This window comes from Mercenaria mercenaria, chromosome 5 (assembly GCF_021730395.1).
Source record: "Mercenaria mercenaria strain notata chromosome 5, MADL_Memer_1, whole genome shotgun sequence".
Classification (NCBI taxonomy): Eukaryota; Metazoa; Mollusca; class Bivalvia; order Venerida; family Veneridae; genus Mercenaria; species Mercenaria mercenaria.
In genome coordinates this window covers 13838231-13862457 of record NC_069365.1, presented here as the reverse complement: position 1 = coordinate 13862457, position 24227 = coordinate 13838231, and the positions used below count along the sequence as shown (strand labels likewise).

Genomic DNA, 24227 nt, shown 5'->3' with positions numbered 1-24227 from the left:
GATAAATGTTTTGTTGGAAGGGGTTTTCGAAGAAAAATCAGGCTTGTAGATTAGGTGTGTCCGGGCGGATGGATGGAAATAATGAGTCTCATGTTAACCTTTTTGTTCGCTCAATATCTGGACAAGTATTTCACCTAGGACCTTGAAACTTCATAGGTATGTTGGTCTTGATGTGTACATGACCCCTGATGATTTCGGGGTCACTGGGTCAAAGGTCAAGGTCACAGGGACCTGAACATTGAAAATTGTTTCCGCTCAATATCTGGACAAGTATTTCACCTAGGACCTTAAAACTTCATACGTATGTTGGTCTTGATGTGAACATGATCCCTATTGATTTTGGGGTCAAAGGTCAAGGTCACAGGGATATAAACATTAAAAATGGTGTTTTTCTTACTTTTATTTTTTTACACCAATTTATTTCTTTAATTTCATTTTCTACCTGTCCATTTCTTTTTTTAACTTTTTCCTTCAATGGTGCTTATTAATTTGGGAGTTATTTATTGTATGCCTTTATTAGAACTTTAACTCATTATCACCTAATTCAAAAGACCCGGCCAAAACGCTGTCGGGCGTTAGCTCCTTGTTTGTGTGTATCAAGCTTCTTTTGCTTTGAAAAACAGTAAGCTGAGGGGAATTTCGTAGTCCTTTAGGAAATTACACAAAGGTTTTGTACAGGAGTAGCTTATTTTGGCAGCACTTCCTTTGCTGTTCAAGTTTGTGCCTGTTCAATCAACAGCAGTAACGTTGTCAGGCAACATTACTTTTGAACCAAGTCTTGTTCTTCTATTGACTTTGATCAGATAAGATCTTGCTGATATTAATGTGCATTTGTCATGTAAGTGTATCAACCTCCGTCTCTGACAAAGAAGCTGTTATATATGGTTGAATTCCAATACGTCACTGTGTTTAGTAGCAGTGGTTGTAACAATGTCTTTTCACCTACAAATTCTAATCATTTCAGGTTACTGGTTGAGAGGCTATTTAACATCTGCTTGGTACCTTACCAGTTACCTGTCACTGAGAGAATGAAACGGATGTTTCAGCTATATGCTACTCTCGATGAACCCGCTACAAAGTAAATAAATACATTCTTTCCATTAGACAAGTGTCTTGCTCAGTTTTGGGAACTGGTTTGCTTTATACATCATGGTTTCCATACTAAATCTCGTTCGAAATTTGACAATATGCATTTTATTCAGGCCCCTGTTGTGTATTTTACAAATTGAAAAGAATCCGTATTCTTAAATAAAATTTGTTGAAAATGGATTTAAAATTTCAACAGTTGGTAAAGCTGTTTTCTGACAGAGACATCTACCAATACATCCAACAGTCACCTCCACTTCCAAGATACATTCCAATGTCCCCTCACATTTAAAAATTTAAATGTCACTGACTTTCAGAGATACAATAATGATAAGTTAGATCGGTTTTTGAAATTACTTGTAAGAACTTGTACTTATTGTAGAACATGTATGGACTATTATATGAAAATATGATTTGCTGAATCATGTGTTGTTTTGAAAAGCCTTCTTTGTTTTGCAGAGCATTCCATGAAATGATGAAGCATAGGCACACGTAAGTTACTTGTCTTTTAAAGTTGAAGATATTAGTGCACATATTACGTCACCATCGTTCATTTTGTATTGATGGATTGCACAGTCCAGGTAATTTCAACTGTCTTGTAAGGTGGTGTGTAAACCAGCGGTTCTGCATTTCTAACCAGTGGAGAAAAAATCACCCATGAATTTGAGGGCAGGTTATGATACGGGATACTTGTCTCAGGGTTGTAACTACAGCCTAGATGGTTTTGTAGACTATCTCAGCTTTGAGCTAATTTTATGTCAAATTTTGTGCATTGTCGGTACTTGACAACTGATGATATTTGTTCTTGAATTTACATTTGAAATATTTCAAAGAAAATAGTTTGCAGCTAAAATGTTTCTTTTTTCAGGGTACGTACATGTGTGAAGTTTTTACTGGATGGTCTAGACAGGATGACAGCAAATCCAAGAGACCATGTTATCTTCTTGCCCAAACTTCAACAGATTGCTCGTAAGTGTAGTAACATAAATATGTATCACAGATCTGTTAGAGGAAATGATCTGCTTGATGTCATAGCATAAAATATTTATGATGGGTAACGGTATTGGTTTCAGAAGATTTTTTTCATATTTAACATTGAAAGGTATAAACACAAAGGGAGCGGCAGCCTATTACTTAAGGTATTGGCCACACCCTAGAGTCTTCAGGTACGAACCTCAACATAGATCATGATGGCACCTTATCAAACAGAAGTATTGGTTTTGCTTAAAGCTAATTCGAATATTCGATTTAGTCGAATACAGTTTTGTCCGAATTGCATTTGTTATTCGCCATGTCCTGAATCGAATATTTACGAATATGAATAAAAAATGCATGATTTAAACTAAAATCACTTGAATTTACCTAAAACACAAGAAATCTACCGAAAACGCCTGTTTCGTAGTGCATTTTGCACTATTTCGTTGTATTCTTCGTATTACCACACCCACAACGGTTGACGGATATTTTCACGACACTGATTTGATAAGTCATAGGGCAGATATTTGATTTTGGTTTACCATTAATAAAATGCGTTTCATAATTTTCTGGGTTTAAAATGTGATTGAATTCATAATTAAATTTCATATTCAATTAAAATTTTATTTCAACATGTGGGAATTCCCATTTTACAACATCCGAAAACCGTCTACGTAAACTACATGTTGTGCAACGAGCAACGAGGAAATCGTGGATGCTCCTGCCAAATAATGCATGTTTGGAAACATTTTGGTTTCAGTTGACAGTTCTAGACATTTGAATCCAAAGCTCTTTAAGCTTACATGTTGACTCAGTGTTTTTTAGCTCGACTATTCAAAGAATAGTCTAGCTATTCTACTCACCCTGGTGTCGGCGTCCCACCTTGGTTAAGTTTTTGCATGCAAGTACATACAGCTATCATTTAAAGGCATATAGCTTTCAAACTTATTTTTTCTTTTTCTAGGTCAATTACCAACCTCACTGGGTCAAGTTCCATAACTCTGACATGTATTTTGAGCAAATTATGCCCCCTTTTGGACTTAGAAAATTCTGGTTAAAGTTTTACATGCAAGTTACTATCTCCAAAACTAATGCAGATATTGCAGTGTTCACGAAAGACCCTGAACATTCACAGGACAGTCGGTCTGGTAAACATAATTTTTTTACAGGACCGGATAATATTTTACCAGACCGATTTCTTTTTAATAAATTTGATATCTGATCTTTAAAACTGGTATTATACATAGTCTATATAGACAGCATTACACAAATTACATCCTTTAAGTTTATTTCCAGGTCATATTAATTGAAACAGATCTTCAGACATTAAGTTTTCAGGCTGTAAAACATCTCCCTGTACTTGGATTCAGTGTTGTTATATTTTCTGGTCCTTTGGGACCATGGAGTCCATTCAACATATGTGTAATAAATCTAGAGTCCCGCTTAAGCCGTTGCTAGGGGTGTGAGAGATGTTGCACATTTCATTACCTCTCGCAAGACTCAGTCAACAAGTCTGTTGTTATTCTTCTTGGTTGCATTCTTTGCTTCCAATGGATCTTTTAGTAATTTTACAGATTTTATTCATATTCATTTGCTATATCATCGCTGTTTTTTACGCCACAAGTCTATTGTTTGCACCGAGTCACGTTGATGTTGACATAAGGTGGCAGGGGAGCGGTTTCGTAGTTTGGCCCCGGTCGATTTTCTGTATAAACAGGACAGGGTAGATATAAAGGCATATCTATCTTACTGGTTATTTATCATTATTAATTCTTTAATATATCTGGGGAATGAGGAACGGTTAATGATTCTACATGGCGGGTGTTTTAAAATTCCTAGCTCCGTACTTCCGGTTGAGGCTAAAACATAAACATCAGAACAAAAAGTCGGCCAGACGCTCGGCTGTCATCCATCCACATTTTTTCAAGTGAAAATTAGGGAAATAAAGTGGTGGTTGGGAGACACATTCCACACCACCTGGGTATGCATCTATGTTCGCACTATACATATATGCTACGAAATTGGATTTAAAAATACAAAATGGATGAATGGCAGAGTTCAAAGTGAGGCCCGGTTAGGCTAATTTTGGTCTATAAAATTTGGGTGATTTGGCCAATTTTCACTACATCTGGCATGGAAAGCGACAGGTGCATAGGACCGGAGAGTCATCTTTATGTAGTCTATAGTATCTGCAATAGTCCATAGTAGTTTCAAAGAAAAATAAGCAAAAACGAGATTTCTATGGATATTTCAACACTGGTACCCACACGTCAATGTGGAATTCGCAAATCTGCACTCCCCTGCCACCTTAAGGAAAATAGGCAAATTTTCAAACCACTCAAATATTGACTTTTTGCATGTATTTAAACCCATTACGGAATGAACTGTAACCTATAGTGGTTTTTATTCATTTCTGAGTATTAAATTCGGCCTAGCGAGTCCCAAAATGGCAGTAGGTGGCCATATAATAATGAAGCTAAGGATCCCCAGCCAGTAGGATTCGTATCATAAAACGGCCAAAAGAAGAAATTAGTGCCTAGATAATGACTATTCATGCCATTTTGTTTAAAAGCAACACCTGTGTCTATATCTAGCAATGCCATTAAGCTATATAATGGCTGGGGTGGCCCCAAATGATGGATGGGTGGCCTTTAAGGGGTGTCCGATAGGATAAGTACGGTAATCTGCATTTGTATACCAAAATTATGTTAAAAGTACATGGTTTTAACATTTGAAAGGCTTTAAAATGTAAATATCGTGTGAAATTAACTTTAAAGGCAGTAAATAGTTTTTCGGGGTTCCTTTGATTCAGAATGCAAATTTTGGCTGATTTTTGCGTGGAGGGGTGGGCACTTTTGTTGGCTTATTCACCGGCTATCTTGCAAGGTACGGCAACACTTTTTGTTCATTTGATATCACTATAAGTGTCTTAGGATTCAGGACAGGTTACATTTTATTTTATTTAAACATCTTAAAAACTTAAGGTGGCAGGGGAGCGGTTTCGTAGTTTGGCCCCGGTCGATTTTCTGTATAAACAGGACAGGGTAGATATAAAGGCATATCTATCTTACTGGTTATTTATCATTATTAATTCTTTAATATATCTGGGGAATGAGGAACGGTTAATGATTCTACATGGCGGGTGTTTTAAAATTCCTAGCTCCGTACTTCCGGTTGAGGCTAAAACATAAACATCAGAACAAAAAGTCGGCCAGACGCTCGGCTGTCATCCATCCACATTTTTTCAAGTGAAAATTAGGGAAATAAAGTGGTGGTTGGGAGACACATTCCACACCACCTGGGTATGCATCTATGTTCGCACTATACATATATGCTACGAATTGGATTTAAAAATACAAAATGGATGAATGGCAGAGTTCAAAGTGAGGCCCGGTTAGGCTAATTTTGGTCTATAAAATTTGGGTGATTTGGCCAATTTTCACTACATCTGGCATGGAAAGCGACAGGTGCATAGGACCGGAGAGTCATCTTTATGTAGTCTATAGTATCTGCAATAGTCCATAGTAGTTTCAAAGAAAAATAAGCAAAAACGAGATTTCTATGGATATTTCAACACTGGTACCCACACGTCAATGTGGAATTCGCAAATCTGCACTCCCCTGCCACCTAAAGAGAATTTCTGGAAATTCCCGTCTGGTTCCCGCGTACATAAATCGAGTACCATCCACAATTAGTACGCATCCAATGATAACGCGCGTTCTTAGAATTGTCGTGACGTTGTGAGGGGTTTCCACTGTTTCTATTTTAAGTACCAATGAAACAGGCGCTTACTAAAATATAGTTTGACATCAATTACTCGGAATTCCATTTTACAATTTAATGATGAAAGTCGAACTTTCGCGAAATCGTGGAGGACTTTCTTCTTATTTTATCATATTGACCTGCAATTTTTATCGGACACTCGGTCTTGTGAACTTGATATATCATGCCGGACCGGATCAAAATTTACCGGAAATGTCCGACGGTCCGACGGCTTTCGCGACCTCTGTATTGAATTGAAACTTCACATGTGTCTTCAGGGTTATAAAACTAGCTGATAGCACCAAGTCCCATAACTCTGATCTTCATTTTGGCCAAATTATGCCCCCTTTTGGACTTAGAAAATTCTGGTTAAAGTTTTGCATGCAAGTACATACAGCTATTATTTAAAGGCATATAGTAGGCATAGGAAATAGAGATCAATATAATTGCACCTTTACTAATCCTACCAGGTGTTCTGTATTACAAAAAGTGGATCTATTGTGACATTTTGATACAAGCAAAACTGTATTATCTGCACTATTATTTACCTACTGGTACTTCGTTTTATTATTGACTTGTTAAAAGTTAATTTTTTACCATATGTAAGTCGACAGAATCATAGGAACCATGTCTTGAGGGGTAAATCAAACACAAATGAATAAATCCTTAATGATTTTGTTGTGCAAAAAAGTATGATATTGTGTTTAAAACAGTTTTCATTTTCCACTCAATTGTGTAATTGCAAGGGAAGTAAACTAATAGATCTCTACTTATAAGTACTAGCCTAAGGCAAGAGTTGTCATTCTTTGTGGATCACAACTTTAAATTAAAAATTAAAACTTCTGTCATTGATAATAACAAAACTATCATAAACTCCACATTTGTGAAATCATTTTTGGTTATTTCAAGGACTTGGAAATTACTTTCTAGACTTTATTTAATGTAATATTATCATTGAAAATTTTAGGGCCTATCTCTACATATAGCTTTGAAACTTATTTTTTCTTTTTCAGAATCAATTACCAACCTCACTGGGTCAAGTCCCATAACTCTGACATGTATTTTGGGCAAATTATGTCCCCTTTTGTTCATAGAAAGTCCTGGTTAAAGTTTTACATGCAAGTTACTATCTTCAAAACTAATGCAGATATTGAATTGAAACTTCACATGTGTCTCTTCAGGGTTATAAAACATAGCCCCAAGTCCCATAACTCTGACCTGCATTTTAGCCAAATTATGCCCCTTTTTGAACTTAGAAAATCCTGGTTAAAGTTTTGTGTGGAAGTACATACAGCTATTACTTAAAGGCATATAGATTTGAAACGTTTTTTTTTTTTTTTCATTTCCTAGATCAATTACCAACCTCACTTGGTCAAGTCCCGTAACTCTGACATGTATTTTGGGCATATTATGCCCTCTTTTGGACTTAGAATATTCAGGTTTAAGTTTTACATGCAAGTTACTGTCTCCAAAACTAATGCAGATATTGAATTGAAACTTCACATGTGTCTCTTCGGGGAAATAAAACTAGTTGATAGCGCCAAGTCCCATAACTCTGACCTGCATTTTAGCCAGATTATGCCCCCTTTTGAACTTGTGCCTTCCGGTTATAAAACTAGTCCCATAACTCTGATATGCATTTTGGTCAAATTATGTCCCCTATTGAACTTAAAACACTTTTGATATTTTAACATTTTGGGTAACATTTCCTGCTTTTGGGACAATATATCGAATAGTCGAGCTTGGCTGTCTTATGGACAGCTCTTGTTTTACTTCTGAACAGTATTATTTCACAGAGTTTTGAGTACCCAGTTAGTACTAAATCTAGTCATCAGACTGTAATCTATTGTTGGCATAAGCCACATAATGTTCAGTGATCTTTTAGTATAGAATTCATATTCATGAAGAAATATTCGTATTCATCACCCTGTATTCGTGATACGTATCATATTCGCCCCTTAGTGTATTCGTTACAGCCCTACTAAATTGAAATAAATCTGTTAAAAAATTGTTTTTAAAACTTTGATACCTGAATAAAAAGAGATAAACAGATGATAATGTTAAATGAACAAAAAATCTTTATGGAAAGTTAAAGTTAAGAGACAAAAAGGTTTAATTTATGCTAATTTTTGCAGCTTTGCAATGGAATGCAGAATTTGTTTTTAAAATGATAAACATTACCTCCTGTTGTGCTGTTAGATATTGTTTTATAGAGACAATAGAAAAGAATGATTGCTGATCTGTGAAGTATTGTTACAGGAACATTGCCAGATGCACAGAAGTCATTGGAGCAAGTGAAGATATTCAATGAGCTAATGCGAGATGATCGTAGAATGCGCTCCCTGATGAGATACCTTGTCAGCACGGATTGTAACTGTCGCAAAGCCAATGAAAATGTTGTATGTATTTAGTTAAATATTCTATCAGTAATCCTTAAAAGCTGGTCATTTCGCTATTTTGTGTAGTTTATGGATTTATTTGCTACTTTTAGCTAAATAGAAATTGGATTGTGGAAACTGGCCTAGTGTTTAAGGTCACTGACTGCAGGGCCTCCACTGGGCCTCAGAAAGTTGTAGCCACTTTTTTAGAGAAACTGCCAAAGGACTTCGGACACTATCATATGCTTCTAGCCTACATTTCAAATGCAAATTTCTCCTTAAGTATTTAAACAATACCCAAAGCGTTTCGAGTCAGTGATAAACCAATGTATTAGTTAACTTATTACAGCAGAAACTGATTTGTATCTGTTCCTATCAAGATGTTTTTCTTATTTTATCTGGGCCAGGGTATATTTTCTTGAAAAAATAAAATGTTTAAATTTCCGTGAAAATATAATGTCATCACTTTATGGAAGTTTTAAATATATGAATTCCAGTCGAAAAAAGTGACAAAATCTGTTTATTTAAGGAAAAAATAACATTTTAAGATTAAAATCCTATAAATAAATAAAAAAGGAAACAATATTTTTCCAAACAACCTGTACTTGATTTATCTATACACTGTTCATAATGTAAAGTTATTGACGCATTACATTGTGTGAATAGGTATACATGTATAAGTGACCGGTCAGTTTTATTACAGTGGTTCAGGTAGTTATTTAAGTACATGTACATGTCTGTATAGCTCTGTATTAAGTGATAGCAGCTATTTGTGTGATATATAACATTAATAATAAGAAAAGTCAGTAATCTTATCAAGGCCGTAGGGTTGGATTTTGTTTAGGATAAGTACCAGTGGCACACATAATATTTGAGCCGCGCCATGAGAAAACCAACATAGTGCAATTGCCACCAGCATTGATCAATGCTGTTCGCTAACGGTTTGTCTTATTCCAATAGACTTTGAAAGCAAACAGCATGGATCCTGACCAGACTACGCAGATGCTCAGGCTGGTCTGGATCCATGCTGGTCGCAAAGCCACTATGTTGGTTTTCTCATAGCACGGCTCATTTCGCTTAAACATGTAATAAAAATGTATCCGAAATGACAGTTCTATCTGAGGCTTGCCTAAGGAAGCTGGATCGGAAAAAGTTAAATCCGGATAAGTATGACAACAACCTATCTATAGATAATGTTGTCTATTCAGGGCTGAAGTTGTGGGCAAAACATATTCGAAAAGTTGAAGCAGGTCGCTGTTTAAAAGTTCCACCTGAAACTCGGCTGGACTGTTTAGTTCGTGTTCGCGTCTAGCCGTATTTGTATATGCCATCTGCATGGAAAGCGACCTGACACATCACTTTCGTGGCATCACACTGAATGTGAAACCGTCACTGATATGACCTGCCAAGAAGCTACTGTTCTTGACCTATGCATCACAGGCATATCAATGCCAAGCTTTATTTCTGTTGGATAGACTATAGTCAGGATCAGATAAAATGCTGTGCACATATTGCCCCTTTTTTGTTGTGTTTAGGCCTAGTCCGCCGCAAAGAAAATCTTCAATTCAGTTTTTACTGAAGGAAGAACATGAAGTGATGAATGCTTGTCACATGTAGTATGTGTCTAAAAGAAATAAATATAAATGCACAGAAAAAGATGAAGAAATAAAGAAATGAAAAATGTATAAAAAATACAAAAAAAAAAAAAAATAAAAACAAAATGGAAAACAAATTACATCCTGGTGTGCGCGTCGCGAGGAGGGCATGCAGAAGATTACCTGGTGTGTTGCTAGTATTTTACAGCTCACATTTGCCAATCTACTACAACAAACAAACAGGATATGCGAATGAAAATTTAACCCAATGAATAATAATGAATTAACAGTATTTGCTTCTCTCACTACTCTACATGTATAACATGCCTATATGTGCCCATTCAAACATTTGTATAGTATTTTAGTTACAAACAGATGTAAAAATATGTGACTATCAAATTATTAAAAATGAATATAAAAAGTATTGGTTACTTTACATTTGGGAACACCCTGTAGTTATATTTTTTGTTTAAAAGTACTGTTCCACCCCTTGCATCAACACAATAGTCACAGAAAATGTGTATAATTAATATCTACATATGCTAGTCAAATATGGTTTTGATGCACGGGGGGGAACAATGTTCTTTAAAGCAAAATAGCTTTTATATGTATATAACAGGGTACGTAATTCTATTTAGAGCAAAAATTACCATTTTATGAAAAAATATTGAAAAATTTGACTTTAAGAAATAATCTCAAATATGTATTTTGATGGTATATGTAATTAAATACTTATTTCTTAGTGGTTTATTTTTCACTCTTGGAGTAGGCAAATTCATATAGAAAGTGTCCGAAGTCCTTGAAGCTGTATTGTTGAAGTTTGGCCAGATTTTAATAAATTTCTTGTAGCTATCAAAAATCTATAGCCAGTTCTTTGAATTTGTAGCATTTGGCTACATTGGCGAATGGCAGAGGAGGCCCTGACTGACTTAATAACTTGTCCCTCACTGGTGTTGGTTCGAACCTTTGCTTGGGGTGTATAATTCTTCCATGTGAGGAAGCCATCCAGCTGGCATACAGAAGGTCAGTAGTTCTACCCAGGTGCCCACCCGCCCATGCCTGAAGTAATGTCAGAAACACCTGGGGTCTTCCTCCATCTTAACTGGGAAACTTGCTGTATGACCTTGAATTAAAACTCAACAATAGAATAAAGAAATTGGTTCAGTCATTTGACGTTATCTCTGATACACATGTTGAAAATTTCAGTCACTTAAACCTCAGAAGCCTTTGGTATTTTAACAGACTGTTTGAAAAAGATGTTGTTAAGCTTATATCAAACAATACTCCTTCTCCTCTACAGAAAGATGTGTTGAAGAAACTTGGTGGTAACAGTGTGGGTAGCAGTCAAGTGCAGGCTATGTTGTACAACACGATCAAGTCTCTACTAGAACGTGTTGCCCCAGTCATGGTGGATAGCAGTGCAATAGCTGTTCTAGTCAAACATGTAGACGATGCTGTGAAGGGTCAGGGAACTATTGCTGACGGTATCAGTAAGGCTGGAGAGAAAGGAGCTCAGCTCATGCTGGTAATCTCCTTTAATATTGAGTCCGATTCCCCCTTGTTTTGCTGTACATGTTTCAGAGATGAATTAGCATGTGATAACTCTAGTCGGTGAATGAGTTAGGGATATTTTACCAATTTTTAACAAATGGACTAGAGTTTCTGGTTGCTGCCACTTCTATGCAAGATTCTCACAGACTTTGAAAAGTCCTTTAATTCAATGCTAGTACTGGAAAGTGACGGGAAAAAACAAAAAATTTCCAGTATACTTTCAGTATTTTTGTTCTTGGAAATGGCATTTATCCATTATCATAGCATATATCAAAACAGTTTATTAAGAGATTTCATTGTCTGAAAAATTAATGTCTCTGTTTAGAAGGTGTAGAGAGAAATCTCAGTGAATGCTCATGCTGATCAAGTTATTTATTTATTAAGTTAATGAGTGAACAAAGTGATAAGATAAGTTTCAAAGTCTAATATTGTTTTGTTCTTTAGTTTCTTGTACATCAATGTGTTAACATTTTCAGTGTCTGTCTGGTGTGTTTCCACAATACTTCAAAGGGGAGGAAACCTTTGATACTCTTATATCATTCCTGAAAGATGAAGATGAAGTTGTTGGTATGTCAAAGCTTTAATCAGTTTGAATATACAGTATTCATTTGTTGACTTTCTATGTTGTGAATGAATTAATATAGACTGAATAGATCGTAATAGAGACTTGGAAAGGTAGCATCCATGACAATGAGTTACAAGATATTATATATGTTACTATATATATTAACACATTTATATGTAAAATAACCATCATAATAACATTACATAGCATTTTATAAAATAAAAAGTTCAATGAAGGGCTGAGGTGTGCCTTTATAACCCAAGAGCACACCACATAAAATTACCCACTAGGTATTACACTTCCAAAATAGTGAAAGTTTTCCCCTTTAACTTTATGATCTTGTACAATAATGTATGCATAAGTCACTCAGCAATAACTAATATTTGTTATATTAAAAAGTTGTTTTATAGATAATATTGCTTGGATAAGATCTGAATTGAAAAAAAAGAAACAAAAAGATAATATAGCTATTTAGCATTTGTTACTTCTTACAGCTGATGTAACACTACAAGTGTTTGCCAACTGTGGTCTTAGTTTGGAGGCAGAATATCCTGAGATATTTGCGTATGTATATTTCACTACCTTGTTACAGTTGTAATTATTGTTTTGTGTAATACCAGCAAATAAGATCTTGAATCAGTACACATTTTGTATTGGTAAATATTGTATGTAGTAAGGAGCTCTTCAAAGCATCTGGAAACAAAATGAGGGTTTAAAGCAGAGCAAAATCATATTTTAGGATTAAGTGATAAGGCGTTTTTTGACCTTATTTCAAATATGACAGTATGAAATGAATTGCTTCTTAATAAAGAAAGCTTTTTGTAGTCTTTTCTTTACATTTATACATTCATACAGATATGCATTCATGTACTTGTACTGTGAAATGGCAGGGTAACTGTACAATATCTCTTTTGAATATTCAGGAAATTGCTGCCAATTCTTCAGCATACAGCAAAGATAGGGAATCCAAAACAGGCCAAACATTCTCTGAGATGTATAAACAGCATTGCTAAAACCAACAGAGAAGCTGCCTTGTCACAGGTGTTTGAGGTATAAGGCCTGAGAAAAAATACATTTACATAGAGGATATTACACGGGTGTCTTATTAAACAAGTTGAATAAAATGCGAGGTTCTTCCGAGCATTTTATCAATTCTATTCAATGAGTTTAATAAATTCAGTGTGGAAAGTCACAAATGTAATATTCTTTTTATCACATGTAAGCTTTTCCTGCCGAAACATCAAAAATTCTACTTTCTTTAACTATTATAAACAAGTCAATTTGACCAACGTCTCCTATACTTTTAACCCTTATCATGCTGGGCACGACTAATTCTGCCTTTGTGACCAGTGTAGATTATGACCAGCCTGCACATCCATGCAGTCTGATCAAGATCTGCACTGTTCACCATTCAGTCAGTATTTTTTTGGTAATCATCCCTTTTAACAGTTAATGGTACTATCCAATATTGAAAGATGGACAGGTTCATTATAGAAATTTAGCAGGGTAATGGTTAAATGAGGTCAATGTCAAAGCTTTATTACACTAGTGTATTATCAATTTTATGTAATGGCTTTATTTTGCTCCTGCAACAACAAACATGTGATAAAACATATTACATTTAATGTTGCCTTTGTTTTCTGTGATGGATTAGTTTTCTTTGATAGGTTACACAAATATTACATTTAAATGGGTTCTGATATGGTGTCTATTCAGGAAAATTTTTGTGTACAATATGATTTAATAGTCAAACTTCTCATTTGTCAAGGGTCAATAAGCTTTCACTTTTATTTATTGTAAAACTACTTATTTGAGGATTTATGCAATTAGAACTAGCTAATCAGGTGGGGTCTAGTTTTGTGTGATCACTTAATATATTGTTTATGTTTACATTACAGTATGTGAAAAACAATTTAAAACCTGAGTCAGCAAACTACATCACCTCTATTGTGGCTCTTGGGCATATCTCATACATGTGCCCTGAAGAGTTTGCACAGAGCATGAAGACCATAGTCTCCAAGGATATCGTCAAAGATCTTCTCATGCAAGACAGAGTAAGTTCATTTAACTTTTTAGCAGCTTCCAAAAATGTGAATGAAGTATGTAATACTAATTTCAAAGGGGATGAATTGGATTAGAAATTGTTAAAATTGCTAGATGTGTTCTAGAAGAGGGCAAATATTACTAGAAAGTACAAAAATAAATATCTGAATTGAAGTATTGGCCCTTTTCTCAGTGTTTCTTCTGGGGTGGCAACATGGTTGTTGGACTTCGATATCAGATTTCCCGCATAAAACATAAATCAAGGCTTCGACAAGTAGCTCTTCTTTTTGTCAGTTTGTAGTGCATTTTTCATTTAACTTCACATTGAATATACCTGTTGATAGTAGACTGTTCTTTTTTCAGACTCATGGGCGTCCAGTAATGGACAGTTGGTATGGGGATCATCTTGTCACTGAGGAAACAAACGCAAAGGTAAGAAGTAACTAGTAAAAGAAATAAAATACACACTGTGGTAACAACATAAGTTATTATGGTTTTCATTTTTTTTAGACGTTAAAGGAGGCAATGAGTTTATCTAGAAACCTTCAAACAATGAATTATTGACATTGCTAGATGGATTCATCAGGCTTGATGTAAAGAATTCTCCCCCACTCAGTTTTGCTCCAATGGATTGATTGTATGCTAATTATGCTGAGGAGAAATAAAGTGTATTGTTGAGAGTTTAAAGTATAGCCTTATAGTAACCTGGGCATGACCTGAACTATTTTTGCGAGCATATAGTTGCCGCTTTGTCTTTCCTTCCGTCCATCCGTCACACTTTTGTCCGGAGTATAACTTGAAAAGTATTAATAGCATTTGATTGAAACTTCAGATAATCATAGAGGCCATTGAGACAAAGTGCATTGTTAAAGAATCATAACTCTGCCTTACCTAGTTTTTTTAATTATCTCCCTTTATCATACAAAATAAGGCTTGTCCGGATTATAACTTGAAAAATATTAATGGCATTTCATTGAAGCTTCACAAAATGATGAAGGCCATTGACGGCAAGTGCAATGTCAAAGAACCATAACTCTTCCTTACCCACTTTTTGAATTACCTCCCTTTATTCAATTTTCTTCTTTTTATTATCTCCATTTTGGGGGGTGGGGGGGGGGGGGGGGGTTCTAATACGTTATTCCCCATATTGGGACAAGCACATGCATCAGGGAGCATCATTCGGTTTTACCGATTCCTTGTTTGTATGTATTTACAGATACAAGCAATGAAGTTGTTGGTACGATGGCTGATTGGTTTAAAAAGTAATGTTAACAACTCCTGTACATCTACATTGAGATTATTGTATACTGTAATTGTACATGAGGGAGATTTAATGGAGAAGGGACTTATCAAGTAAGTAAACTTGGTTGCACATATATTTTTTCTTTGTTTGCCATTTTGGACCAGTCAGCTTGACTGTAATGAAATGTTATTAACTCTGTAAAGTTCAAAAATATCTCATTTATTGACACTTTAGGAAATAAAACAGTAAATATATACATTATCACTGATAAACTGATATAACTGGTTTATGTGTATTAGATGGTGCTAACTGTTTATGACAAAAACTGATAAAGAGACTTGGTCAGTTTAGTAGTTTGAGCACAAGGTTGCAAGTAAGACACCTGAATGAGGCATATGCTCTGTGACTATTTGATATAGCTCAGTTAAGTGTCCAAAATGCTGAACCCTCTACCTCTGAATTATTTGGGGAAGTTGTTGATCCTTTACATCTGATTCATGTGGGGAAGTTGTTGGTACTTTGCCTCTGGCTCATATGGGGAAGTTGTTGGTTTCTTGCAGAAAAGTTGGTCATTACATGCACATAATCCAGAATATGTTATATCAGAAGTCTGTGACATCTTTCTCTTGAGCAGATTGTACTGTATAAAATGCAGTAGAACTTTTGGATACAGTACATGGAGTCATCCCTACCTATAAGCCTTGATTAGAAATTGATACTGGGCAAGACATTTTACTCCCCATAGTGATCTTTTTATAGCTGTTCTAAGGAAAATGATCAGTTTTGCTTTAATTTCATTAGAGACTATGAAGACCTTTAATGTTAAGGTTCATATACTTTTTACATGAGAACAAAGTTACCTTTTGAAGAAAAAAATTAGTATTTGTTACTGGTATATGCTATTTTAACCTTTTTTACTGTATTTCAGTAAACCAGAGTTAGCACGATTACGTCTCCAGGCTGGTTGTGCTATTCTTAAACTTGCAGAGGAATCTGTGTTTGCAGATCTGCTTCAGAGGGAACAGTTCCAAGCCCTGGCTTTACTTATTAATGTAAGTAACTACTTCTGTATTGAACAGGGTAAAAAGTCAGACATGCTGCAATCCTAATGTACTTAGTGATTCTGCTCTTATGAACGTTGCATTATTATTATTTTATGTTGTGAAGAGTTTACAGCTTTGTACTAAAAAATAGATGCATATCTAAACCAGATAGATGCTTGACAAGGAACTTTAGTGTTTGTATTTGGGATTTCTGAAACTCGCATAATGTTGTTAAGATAATATATTTTTGTAACATTTGAAAAGAAGCTGTTCTCATGATGTTTTAAATATTTTACCTACAGGACAGTTGTTACCATGTACGCGTGAAGTTTGCTGACAAGCTACACAAGGGATTGTACTCCCTGAAACTGCCGCTAGAGTTCATGTCCATCTTCAGTTTAGCTGCTAACGATCCTGTCAGGGAGAGACGCACCAGTATAAAACGCTACATCCAGCTTAACATACAGCGACGGAGGGACTTCCTAAAACAAAATCCAGCTTTGGGAGGTACACAGGTTTCTTATACTGAAGGTTTTGTTTCATATAACTGATGTAAACTCAATAAGAATGAAAAGCAAAAATATTTTAAATGAAACGCATAAACATTAATTTGTAATATGTCTGCAGGCAGTTTTATTACACTCTAAATGTTACGTTTTACTAGGGATGTCAGTATTTTCTAGGGATGGCAACGGTTAACAGAGTACTCGATCGGTGTTCCAAGCATCGATTATGAAATTTAGTAAACGAGTATCCTGTTGTGTCCCCATTTCGTGACCTTTAGCTTCCATTTGTGTGCATGTGCAGTACAGCTGACAGGTACTTGTTACATTAATTACACCAAACAACAGATAAACTATTAACTGGAGTCAACAAACCCTAAAAACTCTGAAAACTGCAGCATTTACAAAAAAATCCACATACCTGATTTGTATACATGCAGTGATCTGCTTCTCCTAGAAGCTATCTCCTCAATTCGTGACTTTTGATTGGCTGCTCATTTGGGTCAAGGTTGTTATGGTGAATACTAATTTACAGTTCAATTCCAATAATGTAATCCCTTTTCTATCAAGTTATGTGATTTCATCTCCTATTATTGCCAGTTACTCAACAGTTTTAGTGACTTCATAAAGACTAGTGTATAAATTTAGAGCATAAAAATAACAAAAAAATCAGGAAAAGTAACCCCAACTGTTAATGGTAAAAGTATGTTCAAATTCTAACTGTTTATAAACATTTACAGTGTTAAAATTTAGAGTTCATATTTTTTAAGTTATCTGTTTCACATTTTATTGCAATTTTAGGAAAGTAACTATAAATTATTTTTTTTTCATACCAACCAATCACAATGCAGTCATAAAATGATGTTAATTGGACGTTAATTGAGCCTGGAATTTAAAAAATAGACATGTTGCCCAGTAATGGAATAGTAGTAGTGAACGTAACTGTAAATTCAGTTCTGTGTACAAAATTTTCAAGAGCGCCTCCATGATACTGATGGCGTCTGCTAGATGGTAAAAAACAGCTGGATTTATGCAAATTTAAGGTTTATAATGGTAATTTTGGAGATATTTAGGAAAAGTTTTTAAAGGTAATCATTCTTTTAAACATTTTTAAATGCTTTTCCCACATTTTTCTTGGTATTTAAAGTCAGCAATGCATGAGCAAAAAATTTGTATAAAATTCATATGTCATACAGTTCAGCATGTGTGTAAAATCGGAAAAATAGTGACGTCACGAATTGAGGAGAGGGCACGAATTGGGGAAACACAAGGATACTCAAATTCTTCTTTTAAAAAAATTAAAGAAAAAAAAGACTAGAAACACATCAATTTTTACCTGTCATCTTTTCGATTAATTACCCAGATTATACAAACACGAAGGTGTAAATTGATGCACAGTGGTCAATAATGACCCCTGACAGGTACATGTGATAGCTGTAAATTGTAATTATGCCGCTTATTGCAGTACCGCTTATATCATAAACAATTAGAAAATCACACCACACCTGTGTGCAAATGTTAAAATTAGCGCTACATCATAAAGAACATATCCTTTATAATTTAAAAAGTAAACCAGTCCAATTTTATGCTGACCAGAAGTTTGGCTTAGTGTTTTATTAGTTTCTGATATGTAGAATAATTATGTCTCCCGCACCACTGTGTGGTGGGAGACATATTGATTTACTACTGTCTGTCAGTCAGTCAGTCTGTCTTTGTGTCCGTCTGTCACAATTCTTGTCCGCACTTAAGTGGAACATTTCTCATCCGATCTTCACCAAACTTGAACAAAATTTGTTTGCCAATAAATCCTCGGCCAAGTTCGATAACTAGCCAAATCGGCCTAGGCACTTTTGAATTATGGCCCTTGAATTACTGATCGGAACCATTCACCTAAACCACTTTGAATCACGATAGGAACCACTCACCCGAACCACTTTGAATCACTAAATGATTAGGCAGTTGTGGGAGACATGGGCTTTTCTCAAAAGCAGCTGTAGTTATGATATTAAATGATGTATTAAAATTTACTCAATTTTCATATGTTTTGTGTTTTGATATTTTGATTATCTTCCGTTAAGTGGACATAACTGTTATCATCTGTGTTGGTTTTATGTTCTCGAGTTTTCCCTTTAGCACAAGTAATTATTTACAACTGTTTCCAACAACAAAATAAAAATGGTTTTGAAACATATCTCCCTTTGATAGTGGACAAATGCTAAATACGGGCGATTCTCGCGCGATTCTCGCCTATTCCAGTTACGGAAACCACTTTTAATGAGTAACCGAGTATTGGATCGAAAATATCGGCGAGTTCTCGAGTACTAAATCAGTACTTGTTGCCATCCCTAGTATTTTCCAACTAGAGTGTCCATCAATGACAACTAAATCATATTTATCTACCATAAGATATTGATTTCAAAAATGTTTAGATATTTCTTTCACATAAATCTACTCAGCTGCTAATTTTAACAAGCAAAATATTTCTTATAAAACTTCATTTTGTTGTTTTGGTGTATTTTAAATGTTGAAAGTTTTCACAAGTTCTTGATTGTTTAGGGAAGATGTTTTTGTACCTACCTGATTATGTCATGCCCTACACAGTTCATCTGTTAGCACATGATCCTGATCTCAAGTCATTTGAGGATGTTCAAGCACTCAAAAACATCAAAGAGTAAGTGTCAGTCACACAGGTAGATTTCTTGATATTCTTGTTTCTTTGTTCCAACTGCTACTGGTTGAAAATACATTTGGAACAATGTTTGGTGATGGTTTAAACAAATGGTATGGGCAAATGACTGAACCACTTCCCCAAGATGTTGTTAGTTTCAATTCTCCTGCGTTCTTTGTGAGAATGCCATTCTGGTACAGAGGATAGATTTTTACCAAGTTGCTTTGTTGTGCCAAAGATAGTTATTGATAGGGCAGTGAGGCGTTCCAACAGGGAGAATTTTTGTATGGTCTGCTGTAAAAACTGCAAGTTGCATATGAACCAGTCTTTAATAAAGACCATTTTACTTTTGATCTGAAAAAAGAAAGCATAGCTCTGGTTGAATTATCCACATGAAGGTTTGAGCTGGTCATATATTTTATCTACAGAAAAACTTGCTTAGCACAGTGATACAAGAGTAGAGCAAAAGAACTCCTGATTGTGAATTTGTACAAATCCCATTAACTACTGCAGGCCCTGCGGTCTCTTCTGTGACATTACCCAAGGCAGTCATCAAGTGAAATAATAATTGTGAAAAATTTCTGTACACACAGTTTGAGATAAGGTTTTCAGACACACTATTTTGTACATTTTCTGTAGATGTCTATGGTTTATAATGGAGCCACTAGTTGCTCGCAGTGAGGACTATAACTACCATTTCTTCCGGCGTCTGATAGAAAACATCAAACAGGCAAAAGATGCACAGGAACCTGAAGATGAGGAGACAAATAAGGTGGGCTTCTAAATATGTAGTCATTTTTATGGTGATCATTGGCCAATAACATGTGCTGTTACATCTGTCATAAAACCAGATTCCGTGATGTACCGTTTTTAACAGACTTTAAACTAGATGATGATTTTTAGCTCACCTGAGCACAAAGTGTTCAAGGTGAGCTTTCATGATCGCCCTGTGTCCGTCGTCGTCTGTCAGTCGTCAACAATTTTGTCTGTTAACACTCTAGAGGTCACAATTTTATCCCAATCTTAATGAAACTTGGTCAGAATGTTACCCTCAATAAAATCTTGGACGAGTTCGATATTGGATCATGTGAGGTCAAAAAATAGGTCACCAGGTCAAATCAAAGGAAAAACTACTTAACACTCTAGAGGCCACATTCATGGCCATATCCTAAAGAAACTTGGTCAGAATGTTAATCTTGATGGTCTTTAGGTCAAGTTTAAATCTTGGACAGATGGGGTCAAAAACTAGGTCACCAGGTCAAATCAAATGTAAAGCTTGTTAACACTCTAGAGGCCACATTTATGATAATATCTCTAGGAATCTTAGAATGTTAATCTTGATGATCTTTAGATCAAGTTCAAATCTAGGTTAAGTGGAGTCAGAAACTAGGTCACCAAGTCAAATCAAAGGTAAAGCTTGTTAACACTGTAGTGGCCACATTTATGACTGTATCTTAATGAAACTTGGTCAGATTGTTAACCTTGATGATCTTTAGGTCAAGTTCGAATCTGGTTCATGTGGGTTTAAAAACTAGGTCACCAGGTCAAATCTAAGGAAAAGCTTGTTAACACTCTAGGGGCCACATTTAAGACAGTATCTTTATGAAACTTGGTCAGAATGTCAGTCTTGATAATATTTAGGTCAAGTTCGAATCTGGGTCAGTTGGGTTCAAAAACTAGGTCACCAGGTCAAAACAAAGGTAAAGCTTGTTAACACTTTAGAGACCTAATTTTAAGTTTGAAACTCATGGAAATTGATCAAAATGTTTGTCGTGATGACCTCTAGGTCAGATTTGAATCTGGGTCATGTGGGGTCAAGATCACCAGGTCAAATCAAAAGTAAAGCTTGTTAACAATCTAGAGGTCAAATTTATGACTGTATCTTCATGAAACTTGGTCAGAATGTTAATCTTGATGATCGTTAGGTCAAGTTGGAGTCTGGGTCATGTGGGTTAAAGAACTAGGTCACCGGGTAAAATCAAAGGAAAAGCTAGTGAACACTCTAGAGACCACATTTATTACCATATCTTTATGAAACTTGGTCAGAATGTTAATCTTGATGATCTTGAGGTTGAGTTCCAATCTGGGTCAGGTGGGGTCAAAAACTTATTCACCAGGTCAGATCAAAAGTAAAGCTTGCTAACAATCTAGAAGCCACATTTATGACTGTATCTTCATGAAACTTGGTCAGAATGTTAATCTTGATGATCTTTAGGTCAAGTTCGAATCTAGGTCATGCGGGGTCAAAAACTAGGTCAAAATAAAGAAAAAACTATTTAACACACTAAAGGCCACGTTTATGACCATATCTTAATGAAACTTGGTCAGAATGTTAATCTTGTTGATCTTTAGGTCAATAGGTCAGGTGAGCGCTACAGGGCCTTCATGGCCCTCTTGTCTTAGTGAATTGCAGGACGAGTGAAAATTCTAGACAGCTCGTCCTACAGGACAAGATGATTTTTGTGGAGTCCTGTGACCTGGCTCTAGGCTTGTTACATATTTTTATTATAGAAACGCTATGCTGAGTTTGACCTGGCTCTAGGCTTGTTATATATTTCAGTTACAGAAACTCTATGCTATACCTGACATGGCTGTAGACTTGTTACATATTTCAATTACAGAAACTGTATGCTGTATGTGACCTGGCTCTAGGCTTGTTACAGAAGAACCTCACCAACATTGTACTGAAAGATGAAAATGTGGACCCAGTTCTACCGTGTAAACTCTTCACTAAGCCAGAAAAGGTAAAAATCAAAATCCAAATTTTTCTGTCTCAGTAGACGATATGATAGATATGGAAACAGTGGATTGATTATACATTTTATCTAGAGTACCTAGTGGAGAAAGAATTTTTTCGCCAGTCTTGAATTTATACATATTATTAATGGCATAATTACACGTCAGAAAGTAACGCCCTCTCACCTCTGTGGAATAGAGCCCTGCTCAGGTTATGCGAGGAAGCCATCCGTAGTTGTGGAAGGTTTGTTGTTGTACCTAGATGCTTGCCACCAGGTGCTTGCATATGCCTAAATAAAACCCAAAGCAGCATTTAGGTGGGGTTTTTTTTCACCATAAGAAAAGCAACTGAAAGTGCCATGTATCCTAAACCTTAGTCATTGAGACTTCAAATTCAACAGAACATATAGACACACTGCAGTATGTCATTGGGCAATAGAGTACTTAGCAGTGCGTATATTTTAAGAACTATAATGCGATAAAGCTACTTTTACATAAAGGTTCATTGTTGTTTTTTATGATATGAGATAATCATCTGAATTCAATTTGAGCCGTGCCATGGGAAAACCAACATAGTGGGTGTGCAACCAGCATGGATCCAGACCAGCCTGCGCATCCGCGCAGTCTGGTCAGGATCCATGCTGTTCGCTAACAGTTTCTCCAATTTCAATAGGCTTTAAAAGCGAACAGCATGGAGCCTGACCAGACTGCGCGGATGCGCAGGCTGGTCTGGATCCATGCTGGTCGCACACCCACTATGTTGGTTTTCCCATGGCACGGCTCATTTACAGATTTATCAAAGCAGTTAGATCCTTTAATGATACATATACTCTTCACATGGAGGTAAAGATTTAACCAAACAATATTATTACTGATACTGAAAAAAAAGCGTTTGAATAAAAAATAAGAATTAAATCAATGACAAACCAATATGAAATCATTTATTAATGGATAAAAATATGTAATTACAATTTTGTCTTTATAAAACAGCAATAAAAAAAACATCGTCAATGATTGAAGTCACAGTTTTGCCAGTCCTGTTCGCTATACATCCTATGTTTGTTAAACAGTTTATTTGTAGCAAACTATGTTAGCTGTATGGGTACAGTGTACCTCCAATATAATGAACACTTTTGTGATCCAAAAGAGCTCTGTATAACCAAGTTTTATTGTAAGTGTTAAAAAGAAAATGCAAAAAAACTTGCTAAAAAAGGTAGGATATGAGAACTCTGTAGAGGTATATTTTTATGTACATCAGTGTCTTGAATATTTTTTTCAGGGAGCATTGAATAGTGTTGTTTACTTGCCAAAAGATTTCAACTTTGAGAAGGTGAGTAAATTTAAATAAATGAATCTTTGTTTGATATGGTTTTCAGAAATGAATTTTGTTATAAAAAAACTCAGTTATAAAGAAGTTTTTCCATAATTATTTTATGAAAATATAAAAAGGTGGATGTAATAATGATTTTTTCCAAAATTAGCTTGCCCTTTCAAAAGAAAGCTGGGTACTATTTATTGACAGACTATATTTATGTCTCCCCCAGGAAACATATTGTTTTTGCCCTGTCCGTCCGTCCGTACGTCACACTTCATTTCCGAGCAATAACTGGAGAACCATTTGACCTAGAACCTTCAAACTTTATAGGGTTGTAGGGCTGCTGGAGTAGACGACCCCTATTGTTTTTGGGATCACTCCGTTAAAGGTCAAGGTCACAGGGGCCTGAACATTGAAAACCATTTCCGATCAATAACTAGAGAACCAGTTGACCCAGAATGTTGAAACTTCATAGGATGATTGGTCATGAAGAGTAGATGACCCCTATTGATTTTGGGGTCACTCCGTCAAAGGTCAAGGTCACAGGGGCCTGAACATTGAAAACCATTTCCGATCAATAACTAGAGAACCACTTGACCAAGAATGTTGAAACTTCATAGGATGATTGGTCATGAAGAGTAGATGACCCCTCTTGATTTTGGGGTCACTCCGTCAAAGGTCAAGGTCACAGGGGCCAGAACATTGAAAACCATTTCCGATCAATAACTAGAGAACCACTTGACCCAGAATGTTGAAACTTCATA

General features: G+C 35.6%; 1 protein-coding gene across 1 annotated transcript in view; it reads left to right on the top strand.

Moving 5' to 3' along the window:
* Positions 1–24227, top strand: part of LOC123556492 (sister chromatid cohesion protein PDS5 homolog A-like) — a 66368-nt gene that overhangs the window by 30024 nt on the left and 12117 nt on the right. Inside the window, exons 13-29 of the mRNA XM_045347258.2 lie at positions 965–1078; positions 1546–1578; positions 1955–2055; positions 8083–8222; positions 11097–11321; positions 11824–11914; positions 12407–12476; positions 12836–12962; positions 13811–13966; positions 14319–14387; positions 15172–15308; positions 16127–16250; positions 16544–16748; positions 19301–19415; positions 20052–20184; positions 22034–22156; positions 23428–23478. Coding sequence (XP_045203193.2) covers positions 965–1078; positions 1546–1578; positions 1955–2055; positions 8083–8222; positions 11097–11321; positions 11824–11914; positions 12407–12476; positions 12836–12962; positions 13811–13966; positions 14319–14387; positions 15172–15308; positions 16127–16250; positions 16544–16748; positions 19301–19415; positions 20052–20184; positions 22034–22156; positions 23428–23478 — 2014 coding nt within the window. The remainder of the gene's footprint in view (positions 1–964; positions 1079–1545; positions 1579–1954; positions 2056–8082; positions 8223–11096; positions 11322–11823; positions 11915–12406; positions 12477–12835; positions 12963–13810; positions 13967–14318; positions 14388–15171; positions 15309–16126; positions 16251–16543; positions 16749–19300; positions 19416–20051; positions 20185–22033; positions 22157–23427; positions 23479–24227) is intronic.